The sequence below is a fragment of the Glycine max genome, chromosome 11, assembly GCF_000004515.6.
Source record: "Glycine max cultivar Williams 82 chromosome 11, Glycine_max_v4.0, whole genome shotgun sequence".
In the NCBI taxonomy this organism is placed as follows: domain Eukaryota; kingdom Viridiplantae; phylum Streptophyta; class Magnoliopsida; order Fabales; family Fabaceae; genus Glycine; species Glycine max.
Genome location: NC_038247.2, coordinates 23,628,305 through 23,646,765, shown reverse-complemented (window position 1 = coordinate 23,646,765; position 18,461 = coordinate 23,628,305). Strand labels below are relative to the sequence as shown.

Here is an 18,461-nt window from a genome sequence, read left to right as displayed (position 1 = left end):
TTGAAAGTCTGAAATAGTGAACTTTGCATTCAAATTTAACTGAACATTTTCTTGGAAATCCAGTACATCATGATAGTGCTCAGATGACATAAATAGAAAACGAAGACAAGATGTGGATGGAACAACACTTAAGACAGCTAGATAGAGAGCCTTATCTATTTATATATAGCCTTGCCTGAATAAACTACACAGCAGGCCAAATTTTCATTTATGATGATTAATGAGTCATTGATGACTAGTATAATAATATATTTTGGTTCTAGGGCAACTACTAGTTTTTGCTATGGCTCATACTAGCTCTATATGGCAACTCCTAGTGGAGAAACTTCCATCTTTGGTATGATCTTCTCTGGTTCTACAGCTTTGACCTGATTTCCATAAGCTGATGCATGCACTCCAAGTGCTGCTCTACCAGATGGATCAAGGTTGTTAGACCAAGCAGCATCCCACTCAACAGCTTTGGCTGTGCTACATGCAACACTTGGTCCTCCAGGAACACTCAGCCTGGCTGAGTTCTACAAAACCAAATTAAGGGACACAGATTTTGATTAGCTCTTGTTAAATCAACATGAATTATTTTTTCATATCTAGGCATGGTTGATTAAATTTACCTGAGGGAAGAACCTCTCAAATATCATTCTATAGTAGTATGCTTCTTTGGTGGTTGGTGTGTTGAAGGGGAAAATGTTAGCAGCATTGAGCATCATTCTATCAGTCACCTATAGGAAAATTTAATAAGCCAATAATTAAAAATATGAGATGTCTTGCATGATAATTGACAACAAGAGAAAAAATGGGATTAGAGAATAAAAGGTTTCTATCATGTTTTACATGTTTCTCAGCATGAGCTTTAAGGCCATCAATCCAACCATAGCCAACTCCATCACTGAATTGTTCTTTCTGCCTGTATAAAATGTGCTGCATAAAATTAAATTCTAACATGTTAGTTTAACAAATTAATTTTGCAAAGTTATACAACATTGCTGCAAATCACATAGTAGTACCTTTGGCAGATAAGGATGTTCTTCATCATCAAAGGCCCTCCTCAGTACCCATTTCTCAATTCGCCCTTCTTCCTTTTTAATCTGAACAGATGATGTAGTAAACCACTTTAATAAAATATAACATTTTTTAAGTGATGGTGCATTGTAATATTCTGTATCCATACCATTTTATACTCAGGATCAATGTTCATTGCAACTCTGATAAAATCTTTGTCCAAAAATGGCACTCTGGCTTCTAGACCCCAGGCAAAGGTCGATTTATTGGCTCGCAAGCAATCATATTTGTGGAGTGCTTTAATCTGCATTAAAGAGAAAAAGTAAATCATCTGATAACCCTTTTACTTGAATAATCCAACCATATTTATATTTTGTTTTGACAAGAAGCATGATAACTCTAAAGACCTTGCGGCATGTTTCTTGATGAAATTCTTCTTTGTTTGGTGCCTTGTGGAAATATAGATACCCTCCAAAGATCTCATCAGATCCTTCTCCAGATATAACCCATTTGACTCCCAATGACTTGATCTTACGAGACATAAGAAACATGGGAATGCTTGCTCTAATTGTTGTCACATCATATGTTTCAATGTGATAGATCACATCCTCAATGGCATCTATGCCATCCTGCATACACACAATATATAAAACATTTACAAATTATAATTTTAGGCATCAAAACCCCCAAATTTCTTAGCAGTAACAACACTATCTCATTTAGATATACCTGAACAGTGTAGTGAAATTCATGATGTACAGTACCTATGTAGTCTGCTACTTCCTTTGCTGCCTTTAGGTCAGGTGCACCCTACTCAACATAAGATGATTAAAGATTAAGACAAATTTCATGGCTTCCTTCTTATATTAAAAACATCCACTGCTAATTCAAGAATATGTACGCTTACATACCTCAAGGCCTACACAGAAAGAGTGTAATTTGGTTCCCCATTGCTTGGCAGCATTTGTGCCTGCCAGGTAGCGAGCCGTGACGGCTGCAACCAATGAAGAGTCCAAACCTCCAGAGAGCAAAACACCAAAGGGAACATCAGTCATCAACCTTTTTACCACAGCCTGCAATAAACATTCACTTATATCAGCTAGAGAGTAGTAAAAGTTTTTATGCAAAGGGTGCGTTTGGATAAACAACTTAATTAATTACTTAATTGATAAAAGTTTATCACCTGAAAGCATATTTGATAAGCTTTATTGAATTAGGCTAAAAGGAGTTTATAAGGCTACAAGCTACTTTTATAAGTACAAAGCTTCCAAGGCATGAGTTTTTGGATAAACTATCAATTTCAATGGTTTATTGAGCCTTCTTTGAATCTTACCTTCTCAAAGGCATGCCTCAAAGCAAGAGGATCATAAGGTGCTGAGGGAATAGCCTCAGAGAACCATGGAGGATTGTACCATCTGCGAAACGCTCTCTCTTTGCTAGAGTACAAGTGACCAGGTGGAAAAGACTCAAAATGTTCGCAATCATCATTCAACCCCTTCAATTCTGATGAAATCCAGACAGAGCCTGAACAGAATATGCCAAATTTGTCACCATTTATTCAATTCAAGTATGTTTTTATAGTTCAAATAGAACACATGAATTCAATTCAAAAGCAGGGCATATAGTATAACATTACCATCTAGACCCCAACCAATGTACAAGGAAGTGACCCCAATTGCATCTCGTGCCACTATAAAACTGTTGTCACGAGTATCTAGCAGAACAAACGAAAATATACCATCAAGCATGTCCACAAAGTTTTCTCCGTGCTCCTCATACTAAAATAACACCATCAAGAAACAAGTGATAAGAACAAGAATTCCAATCATTAGTAAAAGCCATATTCTATATGATAAGATTTATGGAAATTTTGATCAAAACTTAGAATAAGAATAATTGATGAATAAAACAAAGTTTCAAAATTTTCTTTTGAATTTTAACTTTTCATGTATATATGATCGGGTTAAAATTTGTTGCAAAATATAGATAAATAAAACTAACCAGGTGAGCAATAACATCACAGTCACTTCCTGTACGGAAGGTGTGATTAGGCAACTGTTTCCTGAGTTCTTCATGATTGTAGATCTCTCCATTCACCTGGTTTTCAGTGTAACATATTTAACATAAGTCATAGTTTATAGCAGTTGAATTGGGGAGATTAGTAAATAAAAGCATAAAAAAGAATATGTTACTATGGGATACATTCCAGTTTTGTAGTAGTATATGACAACTTATGTATTGTGAGTTTAATGCTTATCATACAAAAACATTTGCACTATCAAGCATCCAGAAGTGACTGTTAATAATTTGATATAACTTTTAATATAATTATTATAAAAATTCACAAATTTAACATATATATATTGATTTGTGTTCGAATAATAGTACTCAACATATATATTAATTTGTGTTCGAATAACAACAGAATAATATTACTTGTAATCATTGAATATCACAAGACTTACCGTAACCACTACAGTTTTGTCTTCATTGAAGAGGGGTTGATCACCAGACGCTGGATCAACTATGGCTAACCTTTGATGAGCCAAATAGTTATCACCATATTGGTGGAGCCCACTCCAGTCAGGACCACGGTGCTTCAATCTGTGACATCAACAAACACAAAACAATATATGGTAAATTATTATAACTCCTTACTCAAACTGCACTTTCTTAACTGCTGACCCTTGAAAATTTCCTTTAGCAATTTCAAGACAAATTAACCCCTTTTGTTACTTGTTTGTTCTTTTGTTGTAATTTTCTACCACAAAGTTACCAATAATTTCACAGCAAGGTGGACCCCACATGCCACTTGTTTATTCTAGAATCCACTTAACTTGTCAAAGTCCAAACATGTTTATCCTTTAAATACTAGTACTAGTTACATCTAAAAGATGGATACTGGCCCCAATATTAAAGCAATAATAATTATAATTTTAACTCTTACGTATGTTTAAGTCGTTCCCTTTTAAAATATTGAATGAACTAGACAGCTGAACATGAATGATAATATGTAGACACTTTGACCTACATATATTTCGTCCAAGACTTATTAATTTTATCACATCATATTACTTATTACATACTCTTTTTTTTTTCTTTTTCTCCTTCTAAGTGTTAACTAAAATATTAGTGTCCACCAATTTTTTCCCTAGAAGTACCACCCATGACAGTTAAAAAAAAGGAAACAAATTATAAGCCCCACCCTTTTTATGGTTTTTCCTGTCTTCTTTTAGTGTATATAATATAATAACTTTTTACAACTAGTTAATAATAGTATTTCAGTATATTAGTCACTAAAATACTGTTACCATCACCATCATGCTGATTTTTCCACTTTTCATTCTCCATAATCACTCACTTCTCATTATTAGCAATTTAGCTTAGAAAACTTAAGCTGGGGAAGATTTTGGGCAGGGAAAACATGCCTAAAACAAGAAACTTTGAATACAAAACATCGAAGTTAAGTAAAGGGTATTTGAAAAAAAAGAAACCAATTCAAGATTCTTTTTTCTTCCTTTCTTTGATATTGGTACGTGTGTGTATATAAGAAGACAAATAAGAGAGAATCATTGCCTGCGAGAAAGCTCAAGGACGCGAACCCTTTTGGCTTGAGATGAATCAGAGCAACCAAGCACAGCAAGTATGCCACACATTGTGATATGATATAATATATCACTATGATATGTGATGATATAATATGTGAACTATGGTTAATAAGAGAAAAGTTGAGAGAAAAAAAAAAGAGTGTAATGAGAAAAATGAGAAGATAAAGAAAGAGAGAAAGAAGAAAATGATTTAAGAAACGTAGATGGAGGAGTGAGAGAGGGAATGGAGAACACGTAGAAGGGTTCCAAGTTGAAAGAGTTAAGTGATCCACATAACAACGTACACGTATTTATATGCAAAGGGAGGATGTCAAACGGTGTCGTTTTGTCTTCTGAAGTCGCTTTCTACAATGCCGTGGGAAGGGTAAACCGGATACCGGGTTGTCCCGGTCGCTCACACCGGGACCACCGCCTCTTTCGTCTTGTCTACCGCCACGTGGTGTGACGTGGTTTGCTATGGGATATTTTTGTCACTTCATTTAATTATTATTGTATTAATTAATATTTATTTTGATTATTTGATCCTTTTCTCGTTTGTGCTGAGCGATTTGCTGCTTCCCGTTTTGTCTTGTCTCCAAACACAGGAGAGTGAAATTTATCACTTTATCCTTATTCCTTAGATACTTTTTTCTTTGGTTAAATTCTTTGAAGAGGTTATTAGAATCAATCAAGTGTTACATCAAGTTGTGTTTTGTTTTTCAGATGTAGTAATTAAATAATATATTTTTTTATCATGATATTGATATTAAATTTTTATTATAAAAAATAATAATTAATTTTTTTGTCAAACATTATGAATATAAATAATTTTTTTAACATGATTTAATCTGATATTTAAGATTAGAATTTAAATTTTAAATTACTTGATTATAGATCATTTATATCGATCAATGTTGATAATGACTAACTAATATAGGAAAGGGAAGAAAAATATTTTTTTATGTATAAACTATTTTTGTTAAGACAAGTGTTAAAATTCTTATGAGATTACTTGATTATGGAATCGGATTTTAGTTGATTTGTGTTGTCAATACTTTAATTTCTGATTGTAACCATTGTTCTTAAATAAAAGAGTAAGTATGGAAGTGACAAGTTAAATGAAATTGACAAAAAAAAAAGAGAGAGAGGCTATTTTAATACTAATATTTTTATAAAAAATTATAATAAAGATATGAAATAAATATTTAATACAGAAGAGATTATATGAGTAAAAAGGAAAAAAAATATCCTTATTTAACTATATGAGGATATAGTTTTCTAATTTAAACCCCGCTATCAAAAATAGGAACATGTTCATCTTCAGTCAACTGGTGAATTATAACAACTAGTTAAATTTGTCATAAGAACGATACATTCATTTTCTTTTCTTTTTTTGGGAACAATACGCATATGACACGGCATGTAAATTGACAATATAATTTATGTACTTGGACAATTTTTCGTTATATATCCAAAATTGCTCAGTTTTATTTTTCTTTATTTTTTTCATGCATTCACACTTTAAAAGGATATTGTGAGTACTTCACGTAGCAGAGAGTTTTCCCGTTATTTGAAACCAGAGATTTTATAGAGAAATAACATTAACTAGTATGAATTATATAGGATTAATATTCTAATATAATAAAAATTCATAATAAGTAAATATTTTAAATAAATAAACTATATTGTTCTTAAAATTCACGATAAATAAATATATTTAAATATATAAATTATATTTTAAATTTATAATTAATAATTTAAATTGTGGTTTAAGATTATCAACATACCATATAATAAAGGAGAAGAACAATGAAATGGTTATTCTGCTCATGGCTGAAAGTTTGACATCTGACACTTTTGTTGATCTTTTGGTCATTTTACTCCTCCAGCTTTGACTTTAGTTTTCTACCACCTGTCTTGTTGTCTTGCCTTTGTTTTTTGCCATGTGTCTTGCTGGCTTGCTACACCTTCATTGCTTCTCCCACGTGCATTTGTGTTCAAGCTTTATCGGTCATGTCGTTGTGCCCCTTTACTTTGCTACGTCGTCTCACTCTTTTGCTTCTTCTTCATTTTTTTGCTTTGTACCAGTTTATTGATTCTCCATTTCTGTTCGGTTGGTTCTTTACTTGCTTCTTTACTTAGTTCCTTCTTCATTTATGTTTCCTCGTTCTTCGCTTTCTCTTTACTTACTTCCTCGACTCAAGGTGTGATTTTGTGGTTGTTCACTTTGGTGGAGAGGCTGTGTTCATGTTTTGTGCTTCTTTCCTATATATCCTTTTTTCGGCTGTTTGGTGTTTGATTACATGGTTTTTTGCTCTTGCCTAACTTTTCTATTTTTTTTTTCAGGTTGTTCTCCTTTGTTTTTCAGTTTCTTTTGCTGCATGCTTGTGTTCATGTTTTGTTGTTCCTTTCTATATGCTTTTATTTCGTCTATTTAGTGTTTTATTATGTATTTTTTGGGTTTTTTTTACTTTCCTATTTTATTTGAGGTCTTTTTCATTTGTTTTGCAATCTGCTTTGCTACGATGTTCCCTTTAGTTGCGAGGACTCAATATAATATCTTCCCACACAGGCATCAACTTTGGGTTGGTCTTCTTTTTGGTTGTCAATTTTTTGAAGAAAAAAAAATCCTCTATTTTTTGTTTAACTTTTGAAGCACTTGAAGTTTGGTAGAATTTTTTTAGCTTAATCCTTTTTTTGGGATTTTGTTTGTTGGTGTTTTGCTAAGATTTTTGGGTTTTTATCAATGCAGGGTTAGATCTTTTGTATCATTGTGTTTGGGTCAGTTTCTGTTGAGGTTTGTTTATGATAAATTGTTGGGGTTTGTTGCATTAGATCTTCAGTTCAAAACTATTCTATTTATAAAAAGAAAAAGACATCAAGACAACACATTTTATTTATTACTTTTATATTACAAAACATCATTATTGTGTGATATCGATGTTATCTTTAATTTCATATATTCTGACATTAAACTTTATGAGTATATTTATATTTTAAGTATTCGTTTTGTCTTTTTTTCCACACATCACATTCAATCAACTTTTTGTGCATTCAATGTGTATTTGCCGCGTTTCCACATGTGGAAGTGGATAAGAACCTTAGCCAATTGGATTCACCTGCTTTTCTTTCAAAGCAATGAGGAATAAGTTAAATTTGAATAATGAAACCAAAAAATTACCAAATGCCAAAGTCCCTTTCTTGGAAAGGTCAAGCTGGATAGTACAATACGCATAAGAATACTCGCCCATTATCTTCTTTGGTGGGCACATGCTATATACAATACAAGCTTTGAAAACTACTCCAATTAACATTAAAAAGATTGTTTAATTTACTGGTAAGAAATTTATTATTATTATTATTCTTAAAATTATTATAAATAAAATAAAAATATTATAAAATAATAAAATATTGATTGATTTTAATTTTATTGAAAAACTTAATTGATCATTTTTAATAATATTTTTTTATCTGATTATATTTTTTTACTTATAATACTCACACTTGAAATTTATTTAACGAATTCGAACTTTGTATCTTTCTTACCAAAGACAGATTATATGCATTCCTAGTAATTTATTTCCTAATCAAACTAATTTCCTTTTATCCATAAAAAATATATGTCGAGAAAAAGCATTAATATCAAAGAAGCCTACCTGTACACTTGAAAGTGAAAGTTAAATTTTATCTATTCACCAAATTCCTCTTATACCGCTAATTATGGATGGTTGATTATTAATCAATTAATTGATATGCATTAAAGGTCAATTCACAAATACATAATTAAACGCAACAAGATAATTATCCTAATGAAAAGGAAATATGTTCAATAACATTAAAAATTGCAAAAACACATAATCAACTCTCAAGATCTACGTTCGTAAAAAAAACAAACAAACAAACAAACAAAACTCTAGATCTACCATGTATATAGGATTTTGTTTGTTACAACCCTTTTTAGGGATCTTAATTTGTTACAACCCTTTTGGCAAAAGAATTATTTCGTCTTAAAAAATAGTCACTTTTTTTTTCTTAAATAATAACTTGGTCCTATAAAATATTCTAATTTTGGTTTTAGTCATTTAAAGATTTGTTTTTGTTAGTCCCGGTAAAATTTATTTATTTTATTTTCGTATTATAAAATAACAACATTAACAAATGATATCATAATAATATAATTTATTGACTTATCACATCGATGATTAAAAAGTATAATAAGACACTCAAGCTTAAAAAAATTAGTAAACTTTTTTTTAAAAAAAAAAATCTTCATATTTAGAACAGTTAAGGATGACAAACTAATTGATTAGAGATTAAAAATAATTTACTAATAAAATTAGAGGTGATCCCATCAAATTTAAATGTAATTAAATTGGAGATTAATTAGTGCTTAACGAAATGCATGTTACTTAATTATTATTTTTTTATTAATTAACTATTGCTACTTGATGAGTAGTGCAAGTAGGTTAAAAGCATGACAGAAATATTCCTTTTACATCATGTACCTGAGTGCTTAAATATAACAAGTTGGTTTTAATTTCATTTTATAGATGATTAATTGATGTGATTTGTGACTCGTATTGTAAATTAAATTTTTTGATGACTTAAGATATTTAGGGAAGATTTATAAGTAGTTATTAATTACTTTCTCTAACAATATATATATATATATATATAAAAGACAAATAATTAATTATCAATGTTAATCAATATCAATAAAACTAGATAAATTAATTAATTTTAATTAAAAATATATATTTTTGGTCTTCAACTTTTGGTCATGAGAAAGTGAATAGGGGTAGTTTATTCATGATATTACTTTATTCATTTCAATCATATGACTATGTTTAAACAATAGACTTATCTGTAAGTATTTATAAAAGAAAAAAATATAAAATATTTTTTTTAGTTTTTTTACATAATAATTTCTTGTTAGTTAAAACTAAGTCATGTATAATTTTTTTATAAACTAAAGCATTTTGAACTTTTTTTATAAAAAAATATTTTCACTTAGTGCAATGATTAAAAAACAAAAAATGTTTGTGTGATTACACACAATTTCATCAGTAATTAGTGTAATTTATTTTTGTTTTTATTTTTTCTTAGTGTTTATGAAGAAGTATTTAAATATGACCAAATTTTCTAATAAAGATTAATTATTTATAAAATTAATAAATATTTTAGACTTCTGATAACTCACATCATCAATCAAAACGTACTTGAAAGAGAAATAATGACATTGAAAAATATCATTGGCTATATATGAAAATTTTCCATCTATAATTTTCTGCCAAATTTTCGAGAGAAATCAACTTTGAACTCATCATTTCTAGTCAAGGATTCAGATTTCAGACCTTATAATACAATTTTAAATACAAAACTTGTAATAAATTTCTATCTTTGTGGTGTGAGACTCAAAATCACAAATGGCACAAGTGGGAAGACTTTAAGAGGTGCTGTCATAACTGAATTCAATTATGATAACTAAATTGGTTTTGGCACCAAAGCATAGCTAGAGTGTATATATATACTCTTGATCATGTAATGCAAAAGTGTGGTGGTTTTAAGAGAGGCTGAAAAACAGAGAGACTGAGAAATCAGAGCTGTTGCAAAAAAACAGAGTTCATGAGAGAAAGAGAGCTAGGAGATTGAGAAAGGTTTTGTTAGAAAGAAACCAAGAGAGATCAAAGCTAGTTGCTGCTTGTATTGATCTTGTAATGTTTCATGATCAATGTGATGATGATGAGCTGCATTTCCCGTGGATGTAGGCACATTGCCGAACCACGTAAACTCATGGTGTAGATTCTTGCTTGTTGCTTTGCTGTGTTTTTCCTTTTCTTTGATCTTGTGTAGGTTCTATAGCTTAGATAGGTAGAAGAACCAACAAGTGGTGCCCACCGTGGGGAGATCAAGATCAAGAAAGATAAGAACAACAAAGTACGATGTTGAGAAGTTTTCAGGAGAAAATGACTTCGGGTTATGGAGCATCAAGATGGAAGCAATCTTGATTCAACATGGCTGTGCAGAAGCTCTTAAAAGAGAAGAAAGGATGTCTGAATCTCTAAGCTTAAAGGAGAAATCAAAGATGATTGATAGAGCCAGAAGTGCAATCATTTTATGCCTTGGAGATAAAGCTTTAAGAGAAGTTGCAAAAGAAAAGACAGCAGCCTCAATGTGGTTGAAACTGGAGTCATTGTATATGACAAAGTCCCTTGCAAATCGGCTATGCTAGAAGCAACAACTGTACACCTTCAAGATGACAGAGTCAAGAACAACCATTGAACAATTGGCTAATTTCAACAAGATTCTTGATGATTTGGAAAATATTGAAGTAAAGCTTGAAGAGGAGGATAAAGCTCTTTTGCTTCTGAATTCCTTACTAGAATCCTTTGAACATTTCAAGGATGCAATTCTTTATGGCAAAGATCAAGACATTACCCTAGAAGAAGTCCAGACCTCAATAAGGACCAAGGAGATGCAAAAATAGCAAGACTCCAAATCTGAGGATAATGGTGAAAGCCTGAATATTTCAAGGGGAAGGAATGAAAAGAAGGGAACAAGAGGAAAAAAGTTCAGATCAAGGTCAAAGGATTCAAGGAATGGTCAGAAAAAAAAGTTCAAATGCTTTAATTGTCACAAAACTGGTCATTTCTAGAAAGACTGCCCAGACAAGATCAAGAAAGGTTCTTTGGACTCTGCTGACATAGTTGAAGCCTCTGAAGGTTATGAGAGTGTAGGTGTTTTAGTAGCTTCTAATACCAAAACACAAACAGAATGGACTATGGATTTTTGGATGCTCATATCACAGCAGCCCAAGAAAGGACTATTTTGAGACCCTGGAACTGAAACTAGCATGAGCTGTACTGCTAGGAGACAACTACCCATGCAAGGTACAAGACATTGGAACTGTGAGACTAAAGATGTTTGATAACAGATAGTATCTACTGAAAAATGTAAGGTACATTCCAGAACTCAAAAGAAATCTTATTTCTATAAACATGTTTGATGATCTAGGATATTCAACTAGAATTTTAAATGGTGTTCTTAAGATTTCAAATGGATCTTTAATCATAGCTAAGGGTAACAAGAATAAAAGTAATGGCTTGTTTATTCTTGAAGGTTCCACTATTATTGGACATGCATCGCTAGCTAGTAATACATTGATTGATAAAACAAAACTTTGACATTTGAGATTAGGTCATGTTAGTGAAAGAGGATTGCATGAACTTGAGAAACAAAATCTATTAGGTGGTGATAAACTAGATAAACTTGAATTTTGTGATCATTGTGTGCTTGGTAAATCACATAGAATAAGCTTTGGCACTGGTATTCATGTTTCATCTAGGCCTTTTGAGTATGTGCATTCTGATGGGGACCATCTAGAGTGAAAACTCATGGTGGAAGCTCATACTTTCTCACCATCATAGATGATTTCTCAAGAAGAATATGGCTGTATGTTTCGAAAAATAAGTCAGAAGCTTTTCAAAAATTCAGAGAATGGCATACTCTTATTGGAAATCAACATGGTCCAAAATTAAAAGTTTCAAGGACTGACAATGGCCCAGAGTTTGTTTCAGAGCAGTTCAATGAGTTTTGTAAGAAAATAGGCATCAAAAGGCACAAAACAGTCCCTTACACACCACAACAGAATGGTTTGGCAGAAAGAATGAATATGACCATTTTGGAAAGAGTGAGGTGCATGCTACTAAGTGTAGGACTGCGAAAGACCTTTTGGGGAGAAGCTACAAACACAGCAGCATATTTGATTAACAGATGCCCTTCATTAGCCTTAGGTTTCAAGATACCAATGGAAGCTTGGAGTGGTGAACCACCTGATTACTCAGGATTAAAGGTGTTTGGATCACTGACCTTTGCTCATGTTAAACAAGGAAAGCTGGATGCAAGGGCTGTAAAGTGTGTGTTCAATGGCTATCCTAAAGGAGTTAAAGGGTACAAGCTGTGGAAATTGGAACCTAGTGAGACAAGATGCATCATCAGCAGGGATGTAACCTTTGATGAGAGCAGATTGGAAATGCGAAGTAAGGAGCAGAAGGATAACAACTTAAGTAGTGAGAGTACCAATTTTGAGGTTGAGCATTATGAGATTTTAGATCATGGAAGTGGAGATACTATTGATCACACTGATCAAGGAGAAGCTGGAGATAATAAAGAGCTGGCTACTCAACATGACTTGTCCAATTATCAATTGACTAGAGATAGAGAAAAAAGGGTGATAAAGCCTACAAAGAGGTATGATCATGCTGATGTTATCTGCTATGCCTTGAGTGTTGATGAGGAGATTCAAAATTCAGAATCAAAGACCTGGAGGGAAGCAATTGAAAGTGAAGATAATCAGCTGTGGCTTCAGGCAATGAGTGAAGAAATATAATCTTTGAGAAAGAACAAGACTTGGATACTTGTGGATCAACCCAAGAAGCAGAAGGTTGTTGGATGTAAGTGGATTTTCAAGAAGAAAGAAGACATTCCAGGAGTAGAAAGACCTAGATTCAAGGCAAGATTGGTAGCAAAAGGCTTTACACAGGTTGAAGGAATTGATTACAATGAGATTTTTTCACTAGTTGTGAAGCATTGTTCAATAAGAATCATACTTGGTCTGGTAAATTAGTATGATTTGGAACTTGAACAGCTAGATGTTAAAACAAATTTTCTCCATGGAAATCTGAAGGAAACCATTTACATGAACCAACCTAAAGGTTTTGAAGAAGGGGAAAACAAGGTGTGCATGCTGAAAAAATCTTTGTATGGACTGAAGCAAAGCCCTCAAATGTGGTACCTAAAATTTGATGAGTTCTTGATCAGATATGGCTTCATTAGAAACAGATATGACAGTTGTGTATATATCCTGAAAAAAGGGGAAAGCGTGTGTTCTTTACCTTCTCTTGTATGTGGATGACATCCTCATAGAAAGTGCTAATAAGGAAGAGATTAGGAAACTCAAAGAAAGCTTGAACACAAAATTTAAGATGAAAGATCTAGGGTCAGCTAGAAGGATACTCAGGATTGATATTCATAGGGATAGAGCAAAGGGTGAACTATTCCTGTCCCAAAGCAATTACCTCAAGAAAGTGGTGGAAAGGTTTAGGATGCATCAAAGCAAACCTGTTAGCACACCACTTGGCCATCATACAAAGCTATATGTTATTCAAGCACTAGAAATAGTTGAAGAAAGGTCTAAAATGGATCAAACACCCTATGCCAGTGGTGTTGGAAGCATAATGTATGGAATGGTTTGTAGCAGAACTGACTTGGCTCATGCTGTAAGTATTATAAGTAGATTTATGGGAGATCCTGGCAGTGCACACTGGGAAGCTGTGAAGTGGACACTAAGGTATCTAAATGGATCTTTGAAAGTTGGATTAAGGTACAAGAAGACAGCACACGAGGCAGCAATCACAGGCTATGTAGATGCAGATTTTGCAAGAAATATAGACACAAGGAAATCCTTAACAAGATATGTGTTTACTTTGTTTGGTACAACAATCAGTTGGAAAGCAAATCAACAATCAGTTGTTGCTCTTTCAACAACTGAAGCAGAATACATGGTCGTGGCTGAAGGAGTGAAGGAAGCAATCTGGCTCAAAGGTATGGTTAATGAACTTGGAATAGCACAAGCTTGTGTCATAATTCACTATGACAGTCAAAGTGTCATTCACTTAGCAAATCACCAAATGTACCAAGAGAGGACAAAGCACATAGATGTGAAACTACACTTCATCAGAGATGTGATTGAATCTGAGAAGGTGAAGGTAGAGAAGGTTTCAATAGAAGAAAACCTGGCTGATATGTTCACAAAGTCCCTCTCTAATGTCAAGTTCAAGCACTGCCTGGACTTGATAAATTTTGAAGATGCCTAAAGTAGATTGGTAGAAGTGTAGCCCTGAATCGCAAGATAGACACTCGCTGATTTGGAGTCAAGGTAGAGATTTGTGGTGTGTGACTCAAAATCACAAATGGCACAAGTGGAAAGACTTTAAGAGGTGTTGTCATAACTGAATTCAATTATGATAACTAAATTGGTTTTGGCACCAAAGCATAGCTAGAGTGTATATATATATACTCTTGATCATGTAATGCAAAAGTGTGGTGGTTTTAAGAGAGGTTGAAAAACAGAAAGGCTGAGAAATCATAGCTGTTGCAGAAAAACAGAGAGTTCATGAGAGAAAGAGAGCTAGGAGATTGAGAGAGGTTTTGTTAGAAAGAAACCAAGAGAGATCAAAGTTAGTTGCTGCTTGTATTGAACTTGTAATGTCTCATGATCAATGTGATGATGATGAACTACATTTCCCGTGGATGTAGGCACATTGCCGAACCACGTAAACTCATGGTGTAGATTCTTGCTTATTGCTTTACTGTGTTTTTTCTTTTCTTTGATCTTGTGTAGATTCTACAACTTAGATAGGTAGAAGAACCAACAATCTTTAACTATATATTATCTACATACAAACTAAAGTTAATTAATGTTATTATGTAAGCTGAAATAGTTATATTTGTACATCAATGTATCTTTTTCTTCCATTGGATATCACAAAGGATATATACAAGCATATGGAACACTAAAATCAAAAGAAAGAAGATAATAATACATATAAATGCACAAGTAATAAAATGATTTTTTTTAAGAACGATTTGATTTGATTAGGTTTAGTTGTTCTTAAACATGCACTAATGTTCATTTCTTTTTCCTTTTCTAATTAGGAGATATATGAAACTTCTTATTTTGCATTCAATTAATCTTTCTCCAACCGAATTATTATAAGATAAAATGATATTTTTAATTGTAACTCTACACTTAAATTGAGAGTTAAATTCTAGACTTTTATAATTAAAATTTTAAGAGACTAAATATCGAACCACTTGTGTCAATAATTAACATTCCGTAATATTCATTTCTATGTATATATATATGGGAATGGTTACTGTAGATATGTGTTGACTGTTTATAATGACTTTTGATTAGTTTGGAGGCCATATTTGAGTTATACATAACTTCGTATTTTGTTTTCTTAATTTGCCAACAAGGTGAAATAAAATTGAAAAATAAAAAGAAAGGAAAAAACTAAAACTTGATGCCATTGTCCATAGAAGTCATCTATATATGGTGGAAATTACAACCGCTTCACAAAACAATGTCGTTATTTTGCATCCAAATCTTACTGACTTTTAGAGGTTACAAAGAGTTCCTTTTTGTACTTAGTGACAGTGTATATGGCACCCCTTTTAAGTATATAGTTTACGACTTTTGGTATCTCCGTTAGGTCGTGCTTCCAACTTTGTTTTCTTCGTTATTTGCTAATTCACTTAAGTGTAAAAATTTGATTGATGATGACTTTTTAATAAAAATATAATTAAAAATATTACTACCTTTAAATTTTACAAGTAAGATCACTAAATATTTTAAATTACATCATTGGTAGATATGTTTGTATTTATTCACTTTAAAAGAGTTTTGTCTCTTTCTTTTCCTCTTATTGTGTATAACACCATTATTTAGTTGTTTTTCTAATAAGTCAGAGTGCTAATAAAATTACTTGTTGATAAAAAAACTAATTTTCTAGTATAATATATACATATGTCTTATTAAAACATTACATTCTCTAACAAAGTTGAAGTGGTATTTTTCTTCTCAAAAAAAAAGTTGAAGTAGTATTTTATTTCGCGTCGTAATACGCATATCATTATTGTGACTTTTAAACTTGTTTAACTAATTAAACTATTGAACAAACGATTAGATTCTAATGATAAACCGGATTATATATAACTGAGAAACTTGTTGTGGGACCAATAAATTATTGCCTCATTGCGTGAAATAAAATTGTTTAATCTGCGACGATCTTACTAATTATTGAAGCTAATGAGACATGTTTGTTAATTAAGGCGCATTGACTAATTTAATGAATCGCGTAAACTTCGCCTAAATAAATACATAATGGTGATACGTTCAATAGAAGAAGCTAGCTACAACATATATAATATTGAGTGCATCGTTAACAACTACTACTATATTTTTTATTTATTTTAATAATTGAAATAAGTTTTTCCACCCAAAATAAAATGTAAGAACACAAGCAAAGCTAGAAGATATCGATGACAGCACTCTTAGCCAAACCCCAACACTAGGAGCTAAGAGAAACATGCACTCTCATCAGTCGGTGATTATTTCTCCTTTGTTTTATTTATTTTTATTAATATATTATACATATACTAACTTGTAAAAATATGTTATAGCCAATATAATATATAGATTAAAAAATATAATATATAGATATTGCACTGGTACCGGCACCTTTATTTATATTTGAATAAATGTGAGAAAGATGGGTATTAATCATATGGATACTTATTATCACTTATAATCATATCAATCTCAATATAATGTACTTCTATTGTCGTGATTCTTATGAAAACTGGATTGAATTAATTTGCAAGGGTTCGATTATCCTTATATTTCGATCTGTGTCTGAATAGATACTTTTTGTTTAGCTTTCTCTCAGATAAAAAAGGTACTTTTTGTTTAGGATTTTAGAAAATAAAGTGTAGTAACAATTGATTAGAAAATGCAGTAAAAAAAGCAATTGGTTAGAAAATTAACGGTTGAAAATTATGATAAGATAAAATACATATATAATAAAATCTAAAATTAATTGAATTTCAATTTTTATTCTTTAATTAATAGTTATTATTATTGAAACTTATTTTCTAAAGTGTACTCCCCTTATTTTAGAAGAATGAAATCATTTTCTTTAGTGTTGTTATGCGCATTCTTTAAACATCATCTGATTATTTTAATATTCATCAATTATACATATCAAAAAGGTTGTGTGAAAGTAAAAATATTCATTATGTATCCAAAAAATAATTTTATTCTTAGTAAAAAGTGATTTTTTTTTCAGAAAAGGCCACTTATTGATTTGGGTTCTAAAACTTTTACACAAACAGAAAAAAATACAAAAGAAAATATTATACAAAATGTAAATATATACACTCTTTTTTAAATATTGCACATTTTAATTAACTAAATTATTTGAAGGTAAAATTGTCAAAATAAGTTACAATTCCTTATTCAACTTAACTCATCATCAAATATGAGTTATGTTTTGAAAACAATAGCAGATATAGATCAATCACTATAACCAGACAAATAGTGAACTTTTTCATTGTCCGATTTGAATACATCACAAAAAAGGTCGTCAGAAGAAAAAATGGTAAAAAAATTAAAATTAGAAAAAAATGGTTGATAGAAATTTGGTAAAAAAATTTAATATAACTATTTTGTTTTTATTTATTAAAAATGAAAATAAAACATTTTCATTTTTTTATATTTTAAATATTTTTTGGTTATTTTTGTGGGACATTGTTGTATACTATCAAAACTTAGACTTATATCATTATATATTTCATGAAAAATTTTATTCATACTTTGAATATATATATATATATATATATATATATATATATATATATATATATATATTACTGCATACTTTGAATATTAACAATCTATAAAATGGTTTATTAATTACAAAAGTAAGTCAAGTTCAAACAGTAAATTTTATTAACAACTATTTTAAAATTTTTAACTGGATCATATATTTATTAATGTTTTATTTGTTTAAAATAATTCTAGTACTTAAAATTAAATAATTAAATGTAAGAAAATTTTAGATTTTTTTTCGCTGAAGTGAGAAAAATTAGATGTTTATTTCTAATATAGTATTATTTTTTTAAAAAAAATCAATACTTAATATTTTATTGTGTTTTTGGTCTGTTAATATTTTTTTTATTCAATTAAGCAACCCATTAGTACGTTTCCAAAATCAACTCATTAAATTCAGGAATTGAGTGAATTGACGTTTT

At 31.1% G+C, this 18,461-nt stretch overlaps 1 protein-coding gene across 1 annotated transcript; it reads right to left on the bottom strand.

The window, feature by feature from the left end:
* LOC547877 (asparagine synthetase) lies at nt 1-4,872 on the bottom strand. The gene is made up of 13 exons (NM_001248563.3): nt 4,576-4,872; nt 3,465-3,603; nt 3,001-3,096; nt 2,636-2,777; nt 2,333-2,523; nt 1,911-2,072; nt 1,729-1,809; nt 1,407-1,628; nt 1,169-1,303; nt 1,005-1,085; nt 832-918; nt 612-719; nt 1-515 (listed from the first exon to the last, which is right to left on the bottom strand). The coding sequence occupies exons 1-13, from the start codon at nt 4,653-4,655 to the stop codon at nt 300-302; spliced, it is 1,740 nt and encodes a 579-aa protein (NP_001235492.2). The 5' UTR covers nt 4,656-4,872; the 3' UTR covers nt 1-299.
* Between the last annotated feature and the right edge of the window lie 13,589 nt (nt 4,873-18,461).

Bases quoted from the DNA above. Each gene is read 5' to 3' on its own strand.
- LOC547877 (NM_001248563.3), bottom strand. From the start codon at position 4,655: ATGTGTGGCATACTTGCTGTGCTTGGTTGCTCTGATTCATCTCAAGCC. The intron at 919-1,004 runs GTACTACTATGT...AATTTTATGCAG, and splicing joins AACATCCTTATCTGCCAAAG to CACATTTTATACAGGCAGAA. The intron at 516-611 runs GTAAATTTAATC...TTGGTTTTGTAG, and splicing joins TTGAGAGGTTCTTCCCTCAG to AACTCAGCCAGGCTGAGTGT.